Here is a 15990-nt window from a genome sequence, read left to right as displayed (position 1 = left end):
TTTTTTTTTTTTTGTTTAAACAGAAAAAGGGGAAGTGATGTGGGAGTGTCATATATCAATCTGTTGATTTCATTGGTTAAGTTATAATAAACCAACTACTTGGCCTCAGCTTAGAACATAGATGGGAGGAGTAAACAGAATGCTCTATCATATTACAAAAGCATTCGTTCAACTATGTTCATAGCAGCATTATTTGTAATAGCCAGAACCTGGAAACAACCTAGATGCCCTTCAGTGGAAGAATGGATGAAGAAAGTATGAAATATATACATATTAGGGTACTACTCAGCGGTAAAAAACAATGACATCTTGAATTTTGCATGCAAATGGATGGAAATAGAAAACACTATCCTGAATGAAGTAACCCAGACCCAAAAAGAGGAACATGGGATGTACTCACTCATAATTGGTTTCTAGCCATAAATAAAGGACATTGAGCCTATAATTTGTGATCCTAGAGAAGCTAAATAAGAAGGTGAACCCAAAGAAAAACATAATAGTTATCCTCCTGGATATTAGAAGTAGACAAGATTGCCGGGCAAAAATTGGGAACTTGGGGGTAGTGTGGGATGAGGTAAGGGGAAATGGGGAGAGAAAAGTGAGAAGGGGAGAATGGGGAGAGCTTGGAAGAATGGGATGGTTGGGATAAAGGAAGGGTGAATATAGGAGCAAGGAAGTATATATCTTAATTAAGGGAGCCATTTTAGGGTTGGCAAGAGACTTGACTCTAGAGGGGTTCCCAGGTGTCCAGGGAGATGTCCCCAGCTACTTCCTTGGGCATCTGAGGAGAGGGATCCTGAAATGGCCCTATCCTATAGCCATACTGATAAACTTCCTTAATTTTAACTCTAAATTACTCCTAAATCTATTTTGTTCCTGTTTCTTCCATTTCATGGTGGTTACTTTTAAGCAGCTCTATCAAGACAGTTCTTACAAATGAGTACATAAAAATTAACCTCAAGAAAAATTTAGTTTTCCCCTCAAGTAAAAAGATTCCAATGCTTTCAGTCACCTTAACATCATGGTAGTTGATGTTTCCAAATATGATGAAAGACCATAAATAATGAGGTAGTGTTTCGTATTAGGTTGTTTTCCTGTCTAAAGTGTACAATTTTAGACAAACCTGGATAATCTAAATACTGCTATCTAGAAAATACTAGATGATATATCTAGAATAATATTTAAATGTTTAAAATGTTACCTTTCAAGAAATAAAAAGTGGCATTCTAGCTATGTGGTATTTTAAAGATGAATGCATAATTCATGCTTTATGAAGTCCCATGGGCTTCAGGGTAAGATGGCACAGGCTTCCCTGGGTTACACCCAAATAACTTACCACTTAATTCATGCTACTTAGCCTTCAAAATTAGAAATGAGACGTTCTTTACTAAATAAACAGAATTACTAACTTGTATAAGGAGTTCTTAGTGGATATTTTGTTTTGTTCTGATTTGATCATTGCTTTCTACATTTCTAAAGGTAATGGCATTTTGTTATGATACTACTTGAAATGTAGTGTTCTAATAACTTTCTCGTAAATATTTATCACATCTATTTTTTAAAGATTTATTTATTTATTATATATACTGTATTCTGCACCAGATCTCATTACAGATGGTTGTGAGCCACCATGTGGTTGCTGGGAATTGAACTCAGGACCTTCGGAAGAACAGGCAGTGCTCCTAACCTCTGAGCCATCTCTCCAGCCCCCTTATCACATCTATTTATTCTGTTTCTAGAACACAGAATTCAGTAGCTTTCTCTAACCACCTTGCATGTATTAACAGGGAAAAAACACACATTTCTTCTAAGTCTGCGAACACAGAATTCAGTAGCTTTCTCTAACCACCTTGCATGTATTAACAGGGAAAAAACACACATTTCTTCTAAGTCTGCTCCCCAAACTTCCTGCTGATGATTTTTGTTCTCCCATTTGTGTCTGTAATGATAGAAGTAACTGAATTCTTGAAAGTATTCTAAACAGAATAGGGGAACCTACTATAGAAGTAAACCCTGTAATTGCTGGATCACTATGGACATGGTATTGTATAACCCACAGTCAGAAAATTAAAGGCACTACAGTTTATCTCTTCAAACATACTGTTTGGTGTAGGTCAGTCCTTATCAAAAAGACATGTAAGCAACTACATGGACAAAAAAAAAATGTGAAGAAGAACTATTGTTTTTGCCAACAAACAGTATCATTTTGAAAACTATGGTCCTTGGAGCCACTGCAGATTGTCAGTTCCATGTAGTCCAATTTTCATATGACATGTTCAAACTACACAAGATTTTTAATTAGAAACTTTAAATTTATGTAACTAGACATCTGATACAAAGAACAAATAATCATATAAAAACAAAGGACTCATTTTGATGGTCTTGATGGAAACTTAGTATAGCTATTTTGGAAAGCTGGTTTCTTATGTAGATATATAATGTTTAATATATAGTCGGCCTACTAGTGGGTTTTTACCCAAAAATGCATATATCCATCAGGTATATTTATTATTTATAGGTAATATAGATATTAAATAAGTGTATTTAAAATTTATAATAATGTGTAATATATTAGTAATATATTAACATAATAAACAATACTGTTTTCTATTGCTATTGAAGTAGTATTCACACTTGAGTTGTAGAACATTATGAGATCAAGCTTGCTCTGAGTGATAGCTTCTTCCATGCTGGCTAACTTTCATAGTATCAGAAGGTGCTCCTTCAAGCTGCTGTGCAAGAAATCATTTACTTCCTGTTATGTTTCCTCTGCTTGCCTTTTGATGCACAATGATTTCACATAAACAAAAATAATTTCATATAAATGTTCATTATATTCTTTATAACATCTAACTGGTCCAGTAACTCAAATGTGCCTTAACTGGTAATAGGTTACTACTTGGCACAACTATATCACTATTATTCAGACAAGAAAAGTATAAAATACTAATGCTGTAATATGCATCAATGAGGACTTTGTCAAAACTATTAGGCCAAGAAAAGGAAGACACATATGAAAGACAGTATTTTTATAACTCTATTCACATTAATCTCCTAGACAAGGGGAAAAAACAAAAAATGCGAATTATTGGTTGCCAGGGGCTAGGGTAAGGAGAAACAAGAAGTGACTTCTTAGATAATAGCTTTAACTTCTTGGATGATGGAAATTTTTGAAAGTAAAAAGATGTTATCTCAGCAATGTAAACATATTATATGCTTTTAAATGATTAATTTTCTTATGGACAAAATTGCTTTAGTTCTAAAATGATGCTTATAAATTTAGTGACTTGTTTAATTTGACAAACTAGTTTACTAGAATCAAACAGATTGGGTTCAGATATCAGCACTGCCCCATGCAGCTGAGTGACATAACCAAGTGGCTTCTGTTCTCTGTGCCATCCCTAGATGGGAAGGTTCCATCCCTAGAGCCAAGTTAATAAAAGCATGTGTACAATTCAAAAGCAATAAATTAGTTGATACATTAGAAACAGAATGATTCCTCATAAGTAAAAAAGGAAACAATAATTATTAATCAATAATAACTTATGATTGTCAAAATGACATAAAATAATATAAAGAAACAGGATTTTAAGAATTAATATATAAGCCGGGCGGTGGTGGTGCACGCCTTTAATCCCAGCACTCGAGAGGCAGAGGCAGGTGGATCTCTGTGAGTTAGAGGCCAACCTAGTCTACAAGAGCTAGATCCAGGACAGGCTCCAAAGCTACAGAGAAACCCTGTCTCGGAAAATATATATATATATATTATTTTTAAAAAGGAAAAAATAAATGTACTATTAACAAATCCCATACTAGAAGCAATCATGTAAAAGCTTAAAGCTAAGATCTGTCATTTTAGCCGTAGTTTGTTATCAAGAGAACTGTGCCCATAGTCAGATGACATAAGAGACTTTTAAGCATATCTCACCAGAATTCATATAGTAAATAGAACAAATACTGTGCTACTTCAGAAGTAAGTGGTAAAGAATATAGAAACAACAAAAACAGGTTGAAACTGAAAAGTGTCAAAGATAAGCAGAATATATTACAGAAATTCTAAAAATACTTCAGAGAATTTGTAAATTCTCATTAAATACTTCACAAATATTTGAAATCAAATAGGAAGCAAATTAGCAGAGCAATATTACCAAGTTTAAATAGTGGCTTAATAATGCTTAGGCACTAGGGACTGCGCAACCAAAGAAAGAACCAAATGGACCAAATCTCCTTCTGCATGTCAAAGAATCTAAAATAAGTGTGTCAGGAACAACTATCAATCACCGAACTGCCCAGATTGAGGACATGTATATGCACACACACACACACATGCATGCACACACACATGCACACTCCACTTTTGACACATTCAAGTTCTTACCCTCTTCTGCTTCATCCTCCTGGGGTGACATTGGCCCCCCTCCACTAGTAGGAGTGACTGGCTCTTCTTTGTCAGACTCTCTGTGAAGACTCACCACTTCATATATTGCATCTCCAGCACTGCTATGGCCTTTTCCCTCAGACTGATAAAGATAAAATCATATATCTGAATATTAGAAATAAGTGAGCTAGACCTGGGAGAAGTTAGGGGAGGGGAGGGGATATGTATGTGTGTATATGTATATATATACATATACATATGGGATAAATAGTATAACAATAGTTCATTAAAAACAACTAAAATGAAGAACAACATATCACATTTATCTAAACCATGTAGAATTTGAAAGATTTTTAGTACACTGTCCTTGGCATAATTTAAGTGAATGATTTGCCTATGATGTTTTTTTCCGGTGCTGAGATGTGTACATGTTGGTAAGCTTCTAGCATTATATACCAAACTCAACTTACTAACCATTTTGATATAATTCAATTATTGTTCAAGACATCACAAGTTTTAGGACAGACAGCAAACGATGTCTGATTATTGGCTATCTCATGCTGAGAAAGAAATAACAGCTAGACTCACCAACTAATGACTGTAACTCTATGTAACCACTTTCTTTTCCGAGTCTAGGCTTGGGATCTAAACTCAAGTCTGCATGCTTGCTTAGAAGCATACTACCAATTGCACCATGGTGGTGAATATCTGTAATCCTAGCACTTGGGAACTGGAGACAGGGGGATCAAGAGTTCAGTTCAAAGCCAGGCTCAGTTACATGGACCCTGTCCTTAAAAAAAAAAAAATCCAAAGAGGAATGTTTAAATTAGAATACATTTCAAAATGAATTAAAAATGGAAACACGGCAAATCATACTAGTGCGTAACATCTAAACCTGAACACAGTATACAGCGAAATTTACTACAGTTATGATTACTTAGAAAAGATCATCATGGTTACTGTGAATACATGAAGGAGCAAAGTGATTCACCTCGTGCCAGATATGAGGCAGAAAAACAGCAACACACGAAGGAATAAGGGACAAGAAAAATTATATCACCATCTGGGGCCAATCCTTCAATGTCTAAACCACAGACTAATATCCTTCATAAAAATATACAAAAATCTCAACTATGTATTAGCAAATCTTGGATGGGATTGCAGTTCAGTGGCAGAGTACCTATCTAGCATTCACAAGTCCCAGGGAACAATCTGCAACAACATACAACAATATATCTACATTAGCAAATCAAAATCAGCTACTTGCCAGTTTACTGAAGGAAAATTATCATCCACAATCTGACTCAGCTATGGATGTTGTGTGCAATAATACTGACAAGTTGGCCAAATGAGCCCATGGGTGCAACAGTGGCTAGTCTGTTCATAGGGTAACCAACCACTTTCTAACACATTTGTCATCTGGTCCAAGGAGAGGATTCAAATCTGATCCCACAAACAAGGTCAAAAGTTCACAACTGAGGGTGTCACAGTAGGGAAGCTATTGCAGCTCTTTTATTAAATGGACATGATATGATTGTTATATTGCTTTCTAAATAACTGTACCCACAAACTAGTACTACTGTCTGTCAGCTATGGTAAGAATAGCTCTTTATGCCTTAGTCATCAGTGACCTCAGAGTCTCATTAAGTGTTCAAAGTACTAAAATTAAATGACTTTTGAATGCCCAGCTATAAATGAGATAACCCATCCAAGGCTCAGAAACAACATGGAAGAAGGGACAGAAAAAAAATTAAGAACTAGGGTTAGGGTGTGGAATGGTACACTAACTTTTGGGCATGTCATGGCTATAGCCATGAACTAAGAACAGCTGTAATTATATGTACAAAATTGAACCAGAAAACACCCTGTGATAGAAGAGTTAGGGCCCAGACATCCCTAAAGATTTCTATGCATTTAAAGACTGATAGAGAATGAGAGATAATTTGTTCAAAAGCTTAGTCACCAGTGAGATGCCCATATACCTGCAAACAACCCCTCCCCTCCAAAGCCATGGCTTCCAAACTCCTGCCCGCGGTTATCCTCGGGCCGCCAGGCTCAGGTAAGGGCACCGTATGCCAGAGGATCACCCAGAACTTTGGCCTCCAGCATCTCTCCAGCGGCCACTTCTTGCGGGAGAACCTCAAGGCCAGCACGGGGTTCCCGAGGACATTAGTACAGGCAGAAGCCTTGGACAGAATCTGTGATGTGGACCTAGTGATTAGTCTGAATATCCCTTTTAAGACACTTAAAGATCGTCTGAGCCGAAGATGGATTCCCCTTCTAGCGAGAGAGTCTATAACTTGGACTTCAACCCTCCTCAAGTGCTGGGGATTGATGATATCACTGGTGAGCCACTTGTCCAACAAGAAGAAGATAAACCCGAAGCAGTTGCTGCCAGAAGAGGGCATCAGATCTGTAAGATGGTTGTGAGCCACCATGTGGTGCTGGGAATTGAACTCAGGACCTCTGGAAGAACAGCTAGTGCTCTTAACCTCTGAGCCATCTGATATATTTTCTTTATAAGGTAATAGGTAGAGAAAATGTATTAGTTACTTTCCTAGTGACAATAAAAGAAATGTCTGATCAATACAACTTAAGCGTGAAGGGGGCACACAACAGGAACCTCATAGTTTGAGGGCACAATCCATCAAGTAGGGAAGGCATGGTAGCAGTAAAGTGAGGTAGCAGCTCACATTGCAGCCTGTCAGCAGACAGGATGATGAATGCTTGTGTTCAGCATGACTTCTTCCTTTAATTCAGGTATGAGACCTAAGCCCATAAAATGGCACCACCCACAAAGTCAGATTAACCAGGAGTACATTCAGGACTGTTTACTAAAGAATGCAACATTATATTGAACTCTGGTTTCCTTCACAGAATTAAGGATTATGCTCTCTGCGGTAACATATATCAAGCCATCTCTACATTCATATCTTCAGGAGATGTTCTTCACTCACTTTATTTTAAAACACTTTTCCATTTGTTCATCTAAAATGGCCAGAGGGTTAGGGATTGTTAGGGACAAGTGTCAATGCTCAGATGCTTAGCTTACAGCTGTCAAGTTCTCTCTATAGCCACTGCTCAGCTGCAGCTGCCACCACACTAAGGTACAGCCAGTAAGTCAGACCAGGCCTACAAGACAGAGCAGAGGAAGAGCAAGGATGAGATCTGGGGGCCATACCACTTGTAACACTAGAGACAACCTGTAGACACCCAAGAAGAACCAAAGAAGATAGCAATAGCTACCATAATTGGGTTGTTTGTTGCTATTCTGTTAATAGTCTATGCTCTGAAGCACTGCCTGGCAGATCTAACAGGTTACACTGAGATATATACTAGACTAGAACTGGAGTTACCATGCCTGCAGCCCTCTAATACAGGCTGTAATCATCATTACTGCTTCTCCGCAGTCCCTTAGAGGTGCTGGAAGCCAGAACATTGACATCTTAATCTCCACAAATGTCATGGGAGCTATCAATTAGAGGCTATGTCAGTGGCCAATTCAAGTTGTCATGACACCAGCGGAGGTCAAAATCTAGCTGCCAGTATCACTAGTGCCCCAAGGGAAGCCTTGGGAAGTACAATAGCTGAGTTTGGTGATACTACCTAGTGAAATAACCTCTATAATAGCTGCAGAGAAAACTTGTTCTGATGGCACAGCTGATATGATCATTAAAAATATTTCACTAGGGTACTACTTATGACTACTCCAGACACACTCCACAATGCTGCAACCACTTTAGATGTCCCTATTCCCTTTTCTGAGAAACACCTCTCTCACCACTGACAGTCAGAACAGACAAGCCCAGTATGCCTGTTGGTGTAGGAGGTCCTTCTGTATTTGTGTTGCTTTCACTGGTTATTAAAGAAACTGCCTTGGCCTAGTTGATAGGACAGAACTCAGATAGGCAGGAAAGACAAAACAGAATACTGGGAAGAAGAGCAGAGACAGGCAGACGTCATGAATCTCTGGACTGAGATGGACTGTAGGTAAACCACAGTCACGTGGTGATACACAGATTTAATAGAAATGGGTTAATCAAGATGTGAGCGCCAATAAGAGGCTAGAGCTAATGGGCCAGGAAGTAATTTAATTAATACAATTTCTGTGTGGTTATTTCGGGGTTAAGCTACACAGGTGGCTAAAAAAGCAAGCCCACTCCTCCTCATTACAGCCTGTGAAAACTGCCAAGCAATGCAGAAAGTCTGTGTTACCAGTCAGAAAACGACATGTATTTTGGACTGCCCTTTTCAACTACATACGCAGATTTCTTCACTTTCTTTCAGGCCAGGCTAGAAAATCTATGCTCTATTCTGTGCTATGTGCTATAGCATCGGCCCTAATAAAGCCTTCCTGAAATGATTTTACTGCCATTTTTTTTGTTTGTTTGTTTGTTTGCTTGCTTGCTTGCTTGCTTGCTTACTTGTACCAGGGTCTCAAATAGCCCAGGCAGACCTATTGCGTGCTATGTACCCAAGAATGATGTTGAACTCCTAATCCTCCCTCCTGCATCTACCACATGAGTGCTGGGATTATGGGCATATGGCATCATGCTTGGTTTAAGTTATGGCATGGTTCAAACCCATGGTTTCCAGCATGCTCTAAAGAGCTAGACCTATTAAGAAATATCCAATCCAGAATTCATCATTTGTACCTCAAGTAGAGGGAGTTGATCTGATGACATTACTACCAAGAGCTACAGGCCTAGAAAATGCCTACTATCCAGAGACCTGCTAAAGCTACCAAAATCTGAGATGGTTGGGATGGCTAAAGAAAAGCTGCTGGAGAAGCTCTAGAACTCCCAGCAGTTTCTAATCCAGCAATGGAGAGCTGCTAAAAGTTTCTGGTAGCCACTGACTCCAGCTACTGAGTGGAGGTCTTGCCAAGAGCAGCTAGGAAAACAGTTAGGAAACAGTTAGTGCCTGTCAGCTGCTGAGAACTTTTGGTCAGGGCTATAATACTACATTTCCTTTTCATGATATCTAAGTTAAATTGAGCCAAAGAATCCTCAGCCAATATGTCAGCAATCAGACAGAGATATAAAGAAAATACAGGTTATTTTAACATTAAATCTACACTTAGGACAGAGCCCATATCAATTAATGTCACCAAGGAGACACTTATTGTTTGGTGAATGAATGAGAAAATAACCAAACAACACTATGTGGTAGATACTATCTTGACTTTACAAATAAAGAAATAACAGTTTATAAACACAACCAAATGACAGAATAGGGAACTAGTTTCATACCTAGTATCAAATTATTATCATTTCCACTTATTGTCATGTTATAGTCTAAAAAGTGATGATGAAATCAGCTAAACCGTGGAATCACCAACACATAAATTCCTTCATTAACGAAGATGACTGTCAGGAAAAGTCCAGATCTTATGCTGATGATCCTTAGCATTTAGAATGGGCTTTTCAAAATGAGACAAGAGGAAATGAAGCCAGTTTCTCCAGCCAATGATATTGCAAACTCAAAATCTCCAGAGCATGTGCTACACATAAAAAGAAACGTCTTCTGTGTAGGGGCACCCACCAATCACCAAAACATTTCTCCCTTGCCATAATTCCTCAGACACAGATAGGGCAAGCCAACTTGAACCTATAGGCCTTGTTCTCATTGATGGCTAAACGTGTGATAAAGCTTTTACTTTAACATTTTCAAATTTAATTTTTTATTTTCTTTAGAAGATCATAGATAAGAGCTGTATTGACAACACTTCCACATCTGCCTCTTCTCCCTCCAATTCATCAATATATATTCACACAAATTCATAAATACATATTCACACTACTGAGTGCATCCAGTGTTGCTTATATATACATGTGTTTAGGGTTGACCACTTGAGACTGGATAAAACAACAAGGATCTCATTCCTGGAAAAAAAATGTATCTGCCTTTCTCAGCAATCCCTGATTGCCTGATAAATTTTTTTTTTTTTTTTTGGACTTTCGAGACAGGGCTTTTTGGTTCCTGTCCTGGAACTAGCTCTTGTAGACTAGGCTGGCCTTGAACTCACAGAGATCCGCCTGCCTCTGCCTCCAAGGCTGGGATTAAAGGCGTGCGCCACGACCGCCTGGCCATAAAATTTTTTAATTTAAAAAAACCCAGTACCATAGTATGCCTTCTATTAATTTTAAAAAGGGAGTCTTTGCTTGGTCACAATAACAGAGCTCAATGAGGTAGAATAAACCTGCAATTCCAGCTATTCAGGAAGCATTATAATGTAGAAGAATTGCAATGTTTGAGGCTAGCCTAGTATCTTAATAAGAGTCACCTATTAAAAATCTTAAAAAACTAAAACTTAAACTTTACAAAACTACCAATATACATATTATCTTCATTGTGAACACAGGCTCTACTCTAAGTTTCTACAAGGCTCATAGAAAATGGCATATATTTCCTCAAAGGAGCTTCTCCTATCCCCTATGTCATTTTACTGCTGTGGGTCTCTACATCCCTAGAGCACAGCACTGGACATTCTTTTCATCTACATGTGTCATATGCATAGCTATATATAATATCTATATATTTCCTTATTACTAACAGGGAGATCCAGTAGAGTTTGGAGTTTAGTTTAAACACTATACCATTATTGTAGACACTATACCACATATATCAAAAGTAATTTGTCCTTCAGTTACTCTGACTATGACAGTCACTGAATTATCTTCACTGGTGCTCACTAATCCCAATGTCATAAAGGTCTTTAGTAATACTATTGACCCATACACTAACTTTAAAGTAAGGAAACTTTAATTTTCTTACTAAAGTTTCCTTACCTTATAGTTAGAGAGAAGGATTCCTGTCAGGCTTAGTGGGTTTTTTTTGTTTTTGTTTTTTTTGTTTTGTTTTTTTTTGGTTTTTCGAGACAGGGTTTCTCTGTAGCTTTGGTGCCCATCCCGGAACTAGCTCTTGTAGACCAGGCTGGCCTCGAACTCCCAGAGATCGGCCTGCCTCTGCCTCCCGAGAGGATTAAAGGCGTGCGCCACCACTACCCGGCTCAGGCTTAGTTTTTATTGTCTATTGTGGAGAAGCCCATCTGCTCCACTATATATATACTTTATATTTAAAGTATTTTAAATTTTAAATATTTATATTTATATATATATACTTTATATTTAAGCTCTAAGTGTTTATTTCTTCTGTTTAAATCCAAAACATATGACATAAAACAACACACATGAGAGGTAATTCTTTTCACAGTCATTATAAAATTCAGAATATCACTTCAAGACAGATGTTCTAATAAATAAATGCAATTCATTTATTATTAGAGTTGAAACTCTCCATAATAAACATAATAAAAAGCAGTATGTTTTTCAGAACATTTGTTCTTAAATATGACATCAGATATGCTAACAGATATTATTTCAATTATTCAAACTTTACTGATTTTATTTATGAAATGCCAATCTAGAGCTGAGAAGAGAGTCACTCATGCCTGTAATCTCAGCATTTTGGAAACTGAGGCAGGCAGACTGCCATCAAGTTTGAGGTCACTCTGGGCTACAAAATGAGTCCTAGGACAGTTGGGAGCTACAGAGTGAAATCCTCTCTCACAAAACAGGAAGAGACAGAGAGGTAGGGATGGGGAGAAATCTGCATTTGTTTCATAAATGTTATCCTGGTATCAATGTTATTTCATAAATGACTGTATTATATTGCTATTACTTTAAAGTTAATATAAGAGCATCTCTTTTATAACATTAGTTTTTCTGCTTTTTGTTTATTTTTGTTTGCTTTTCTCTTGTGTACCTGCCTCAGACTGTCCCTTGTAATGTATCACATATCTCCAGAATAAGAAAGAATTCGAAAGCCATCCATGTTTTCAGGATTGCTGACTCAGCTACCTTTTAAGAATTATACTATTTTATAGAAACCTCACCAAACTACCAAAATCACCTATTTTTTCTGGCAGACTATATCATCAAATGTGCCTAACTATGAAACAAAACCAAATAATTCACTTGCATTTTGCAAGTTTCTATCTCTATGTGCCTGTTCTTTCACGCCTAAAAACAAGTCTGTTTCCATCTATTTTACAGCATTTACAGTGCTTGTTTACCATGTCAAAAGTCTTGGAATGAATCTCCATCATCCATAAAACCATATATGATATCACACACCTGCAACCCCAGTAGTTGTAAGATAGATCAAAAAATCTAAGAACATCTTCATCTATATAATGAGTTTGAGGCCAGCCTGAGCTTCCATGTCTTGCCTTAAAAACAAAAACAAAAAAATTGATTCTATACATTTGACACTACAAAAAAGCATAAATCACTTTCATAGACAGCAATTATTTTTAAAAGAACAGATTTCCAAATGTTGAGCAATGTACTAGAAGCTGGGGAGAGTTCAGTTGGTAAACCACCATGAAATCATTAGGACCTTGATCTGATCTCCAGCACCCACATTAAAATGGTGAGTAGGATATTGTACAAGTGTAATCCCAGTGCTGTGGAGATGGACATAGGAGGCTCCCTGGAGAATCCAAGCTGGCCAACACATTGAATTGGCAAGCTCCAAATTCAGCTTGTCTCGAAAATGGAGGTAGAAGTACCTAAAAACAACACCTGAACTAGACATCTAGCCTCAACATACACACACTTATTCCCTATATGCATGAACATGCACATAAAAGCATGCATGCTCTCAACAAAATATTGAACAATCAATAAGATAGGCAAAATTCCAACATTAAACATCACTTACATTATACATATACATATATATATCACTATATTCAAACAGACTTGCTGTCATACTGTCTTTTAGAAGTAATAAGCCTATTGGTTTCATTTGTTAAATTTTCAGTATATTGAAAGAATCTACTTGCTAGACAGGGGACAGAGGGGACTGTATCTCTGTTGTAGGCCACATGGTAATGTTTTAGTAAACTCAACAACAGAAAGAAAAAAGAACGGTAACAGACGGAGAAGAAAAAAACAAAGATAAAAATTGCATGCTTGTTTAAGGGTGTGGTTTGTGTGTCTGCTGTATGTCTGTGCATATATGTGTCTGTATATCTGTGTGTTGAAAGCCTTAAAGTTCTTGTCAAATAGATCTTTCACTTCCTTGGTTAATGTAACCCCAAGATACTTTATGCTATTTGTGGCTATCGGGAAAGGTGAAGTTTCTCTGATTTCCCTCTCTGCTTCTTTATCCTTTGTGTATAGAAGGGCTACTGATTTTTTTGAGTTGATCTTGTATCCTGCCACATCACTGAAGGTTTCATTAGTGGACTCTAGCCATAAACAAAGGACATTAAGCCTATAGTTCACAAGCCTAGAGAAGCCAAATAACAAGGCGAACCCAAAGAAAAACATATATAGATCCTCTTGGAAATTGGAAGCAAACAAGATTGCTGAGCAAAACTTGGGAGCATGAGGGTGGGGATGAGGGAAGGGGAGGGGGAGATAGAAGGGAAAAGAAAAAGGGGAGTGGGAGGGTGGAGATGGAGGAAGGGCAGATATAGGAGCAGGGAAGAAGATATCTACATTAAGGAGCCATTTTAGGGTTGGCAAGAGACTTGGCTCTAGAGGGGATCCCAGGTGTCCACGGGGATGTCCCCAGCTAGGTCCTTGGGCAGCAGAGTAGAGGGTGCCTGAACTGGCCTTGCCCCACTATCACACTGATGATTATCTTGAATATCACCATAGAGTCTTCGTCCCGCGAAGGATGGAGATAGAGACAAAGTCACTCATTAGAGCAATGGACTGAGCTCTCAAGGTCCAGTTGAAGAGCAGAAGGAGGGAAAAGATGAGCAAGGAAGTCTGGACTGCGAGGTGTTGGTCTACCCACTGAGACAGTGTGCCTGATCTAATGGGAGCTCATCAAATCCAGCTGAACCGGGACTGAATGAGCATGCAATCAAACCGGACTCTCTGAATGTGGCTGACAATGGGGGTGGACTGAGAAGCCATTGATAAAGGCACTGGGACTTGTTTCTACTACATGTACTGGCTTTTTGGGACCCTAGTCTATTTGGATGCAAAGCTTCCTAGGCCTGGATTGGGGGGGGCGGGCACTTGGACTTCCCACAGGGCAGGGTTCCCTGCCCCCTCTTATGGAGGGAAGGAGAGGGAAGAGGATGAGTGGGGGAGCGGGAGGGGAATGGGAGGAGGGGAGGAAGTGTAAATTTTTGAATGAAAAAAATTTTAAAAATAAATAAATAAAAACAAAAATAATAATCACTACCATCAACTAAGCAGTTATCAAGTCATAATCCCTGTTCTAAGGACTTTGCATGATTAGCCTCTGTTAATTCTGACATCTCTTTGAGGTGGTATAATTACAGTCCTCATTTCAGAGAGTTTACCTAAGGTTATACAAATAGAAAATGCACAGTAGTGTGTGTTGGAATACAAACTATAACAGATCTGACTTTCATCTATTATTTGAGAGAATATGAGGAAAAAACAGCTTGTGAAAGGACATCCCATGCAATCTGGTGTCTTCCCCAAGAATCTGAAGTAAACCTATCTGAGGACAGAACTATTTCTTAGACCATCAAATAAATCTAATGTTCTTAGAATAAAAGGAGCTCTGGACATGGAGTGCTAAATCCCTCTGAACCTCAAAATAAACTATTTTCCTTTGAATAAAGTATTCATGCCTGCATTCATATTTTCAAAGGCAATCTTAACTACATCAAATGTCCACCTAATTCCTTCCTTCTACCAATGCTGCCAATCTATACTAAAATCTCCCAGCTACGACCCGCAGCCACAAATTGCCCCAGTATCTGGAGTTACAAGAAGATAGTCTGGCCTTCTTTGGAGCAGTCTGGCTAGAGGTGAGGATAATAATCTCAGCTCTTACTATGAACAGTCATGTGGATATTATTAATTATTCAAGCTTTATATATATAAATATATATAAACAATTATATGATCATTTTAATTAAGCAAATTAACAAAATCAACAATATGTTATGTATATAGACATGACAACCACCCTTGTTCCCTAGCTTGAGGAGTTTGCTGTACAAGAGTACTTTGGTGTGTGAACTATCAATATCCCAGTCTAACTGAAACAAATTTGAGAACACCCTACATACCTCTCCTGTGTGCTCGACACTAAGGGAGAAATGTAGAGAGAAGTGAAATCACCCAACCCTTTGTCAAGACACTGCGAGAGATCAGAGGCGGTTTTGATGCTAAGGTTCCTTTCTCTGTGTGCTCCTTCAATATGACCGATCTCCTCCCTTAGCTCATCAATGAGGACACCTGTCACTAGCAAGAAAGTAGAGGATATAAGTATAAGAAGGATTCTCAGGGTAGAGACGCAAATAGCACACTCGTTATTCATCTTTGGAACGCTAAAATAGAATTTCAAAGATAATGTTTTGAAAGTTACACTTTCTCAAGATACATAGTATGTATTTCTTAAACTATGATTAGCATAACAGGAATCAGGCCTGGTTAACGGGAATGCTGGGCTTCATTTAAGCAAAGCACAGAAGGCTGAAGCTACAAGTCCCATCAGATAGACAGAAAGGTGGGCAGCCGTTCTGACACAGGTGAAAGAAGGGACCAGGGTGACAGTAAACACATACTTCTTCCTCCAGAATTTCAAAATTGCCTAGGCAGTTTTTG

General features: G+C 38.1%; 1 protein-coding gene and 1 pseudogene across 1 annotated transcript in view; one reads left to right on the top strand and one right to left on the bottom strand.

Moving 5' to 3' along the window:
* The window catches only part of LOC126489389 (rab GTPase-activating protein 1-like), a 120322-nt gene that overhangs the window by 36289 nt on the left and 68043 nt on the right, over positions 1-15990 (bottom strand). The window contains exon 10 of the mRNA XM_050123621.1: positions 4379-4520. Within this exon, the coding sequence (XP_049979578.1) occupies positions 4379-4520 (142 nt within the window). The remainder of the gene's footprint in view (positions 1-4378; positions 4521-15990) is intronic.
* Positions 6227-7151, top strand: LOC126489397 (adenylate kinase 4, mitochondrial-like; annotated as a pseudogene).

Source organism: Alexandromys fortis, unplaced genomic scaffold (genome assembly GCF_014885135.2).
Source record: "Alexandromys fortis isolate MF-2015 unplaced genomic scaffold, M_Fortis_MF-2015_v1.1 scaffold_206, whole genome shotgun sequence".
Taxonomy (NCBI): domain Eukaryota; kingdom Metazoa; phylum Chordata; class Mammalia; order Rodentia; family Cricetidae; genus Alexandromys; species Alexandromys fortis.
Note: the sequence above shows the minus strand (reverse complement) of the source record. Positions and strands in the feature narration are given on the sequence as shown.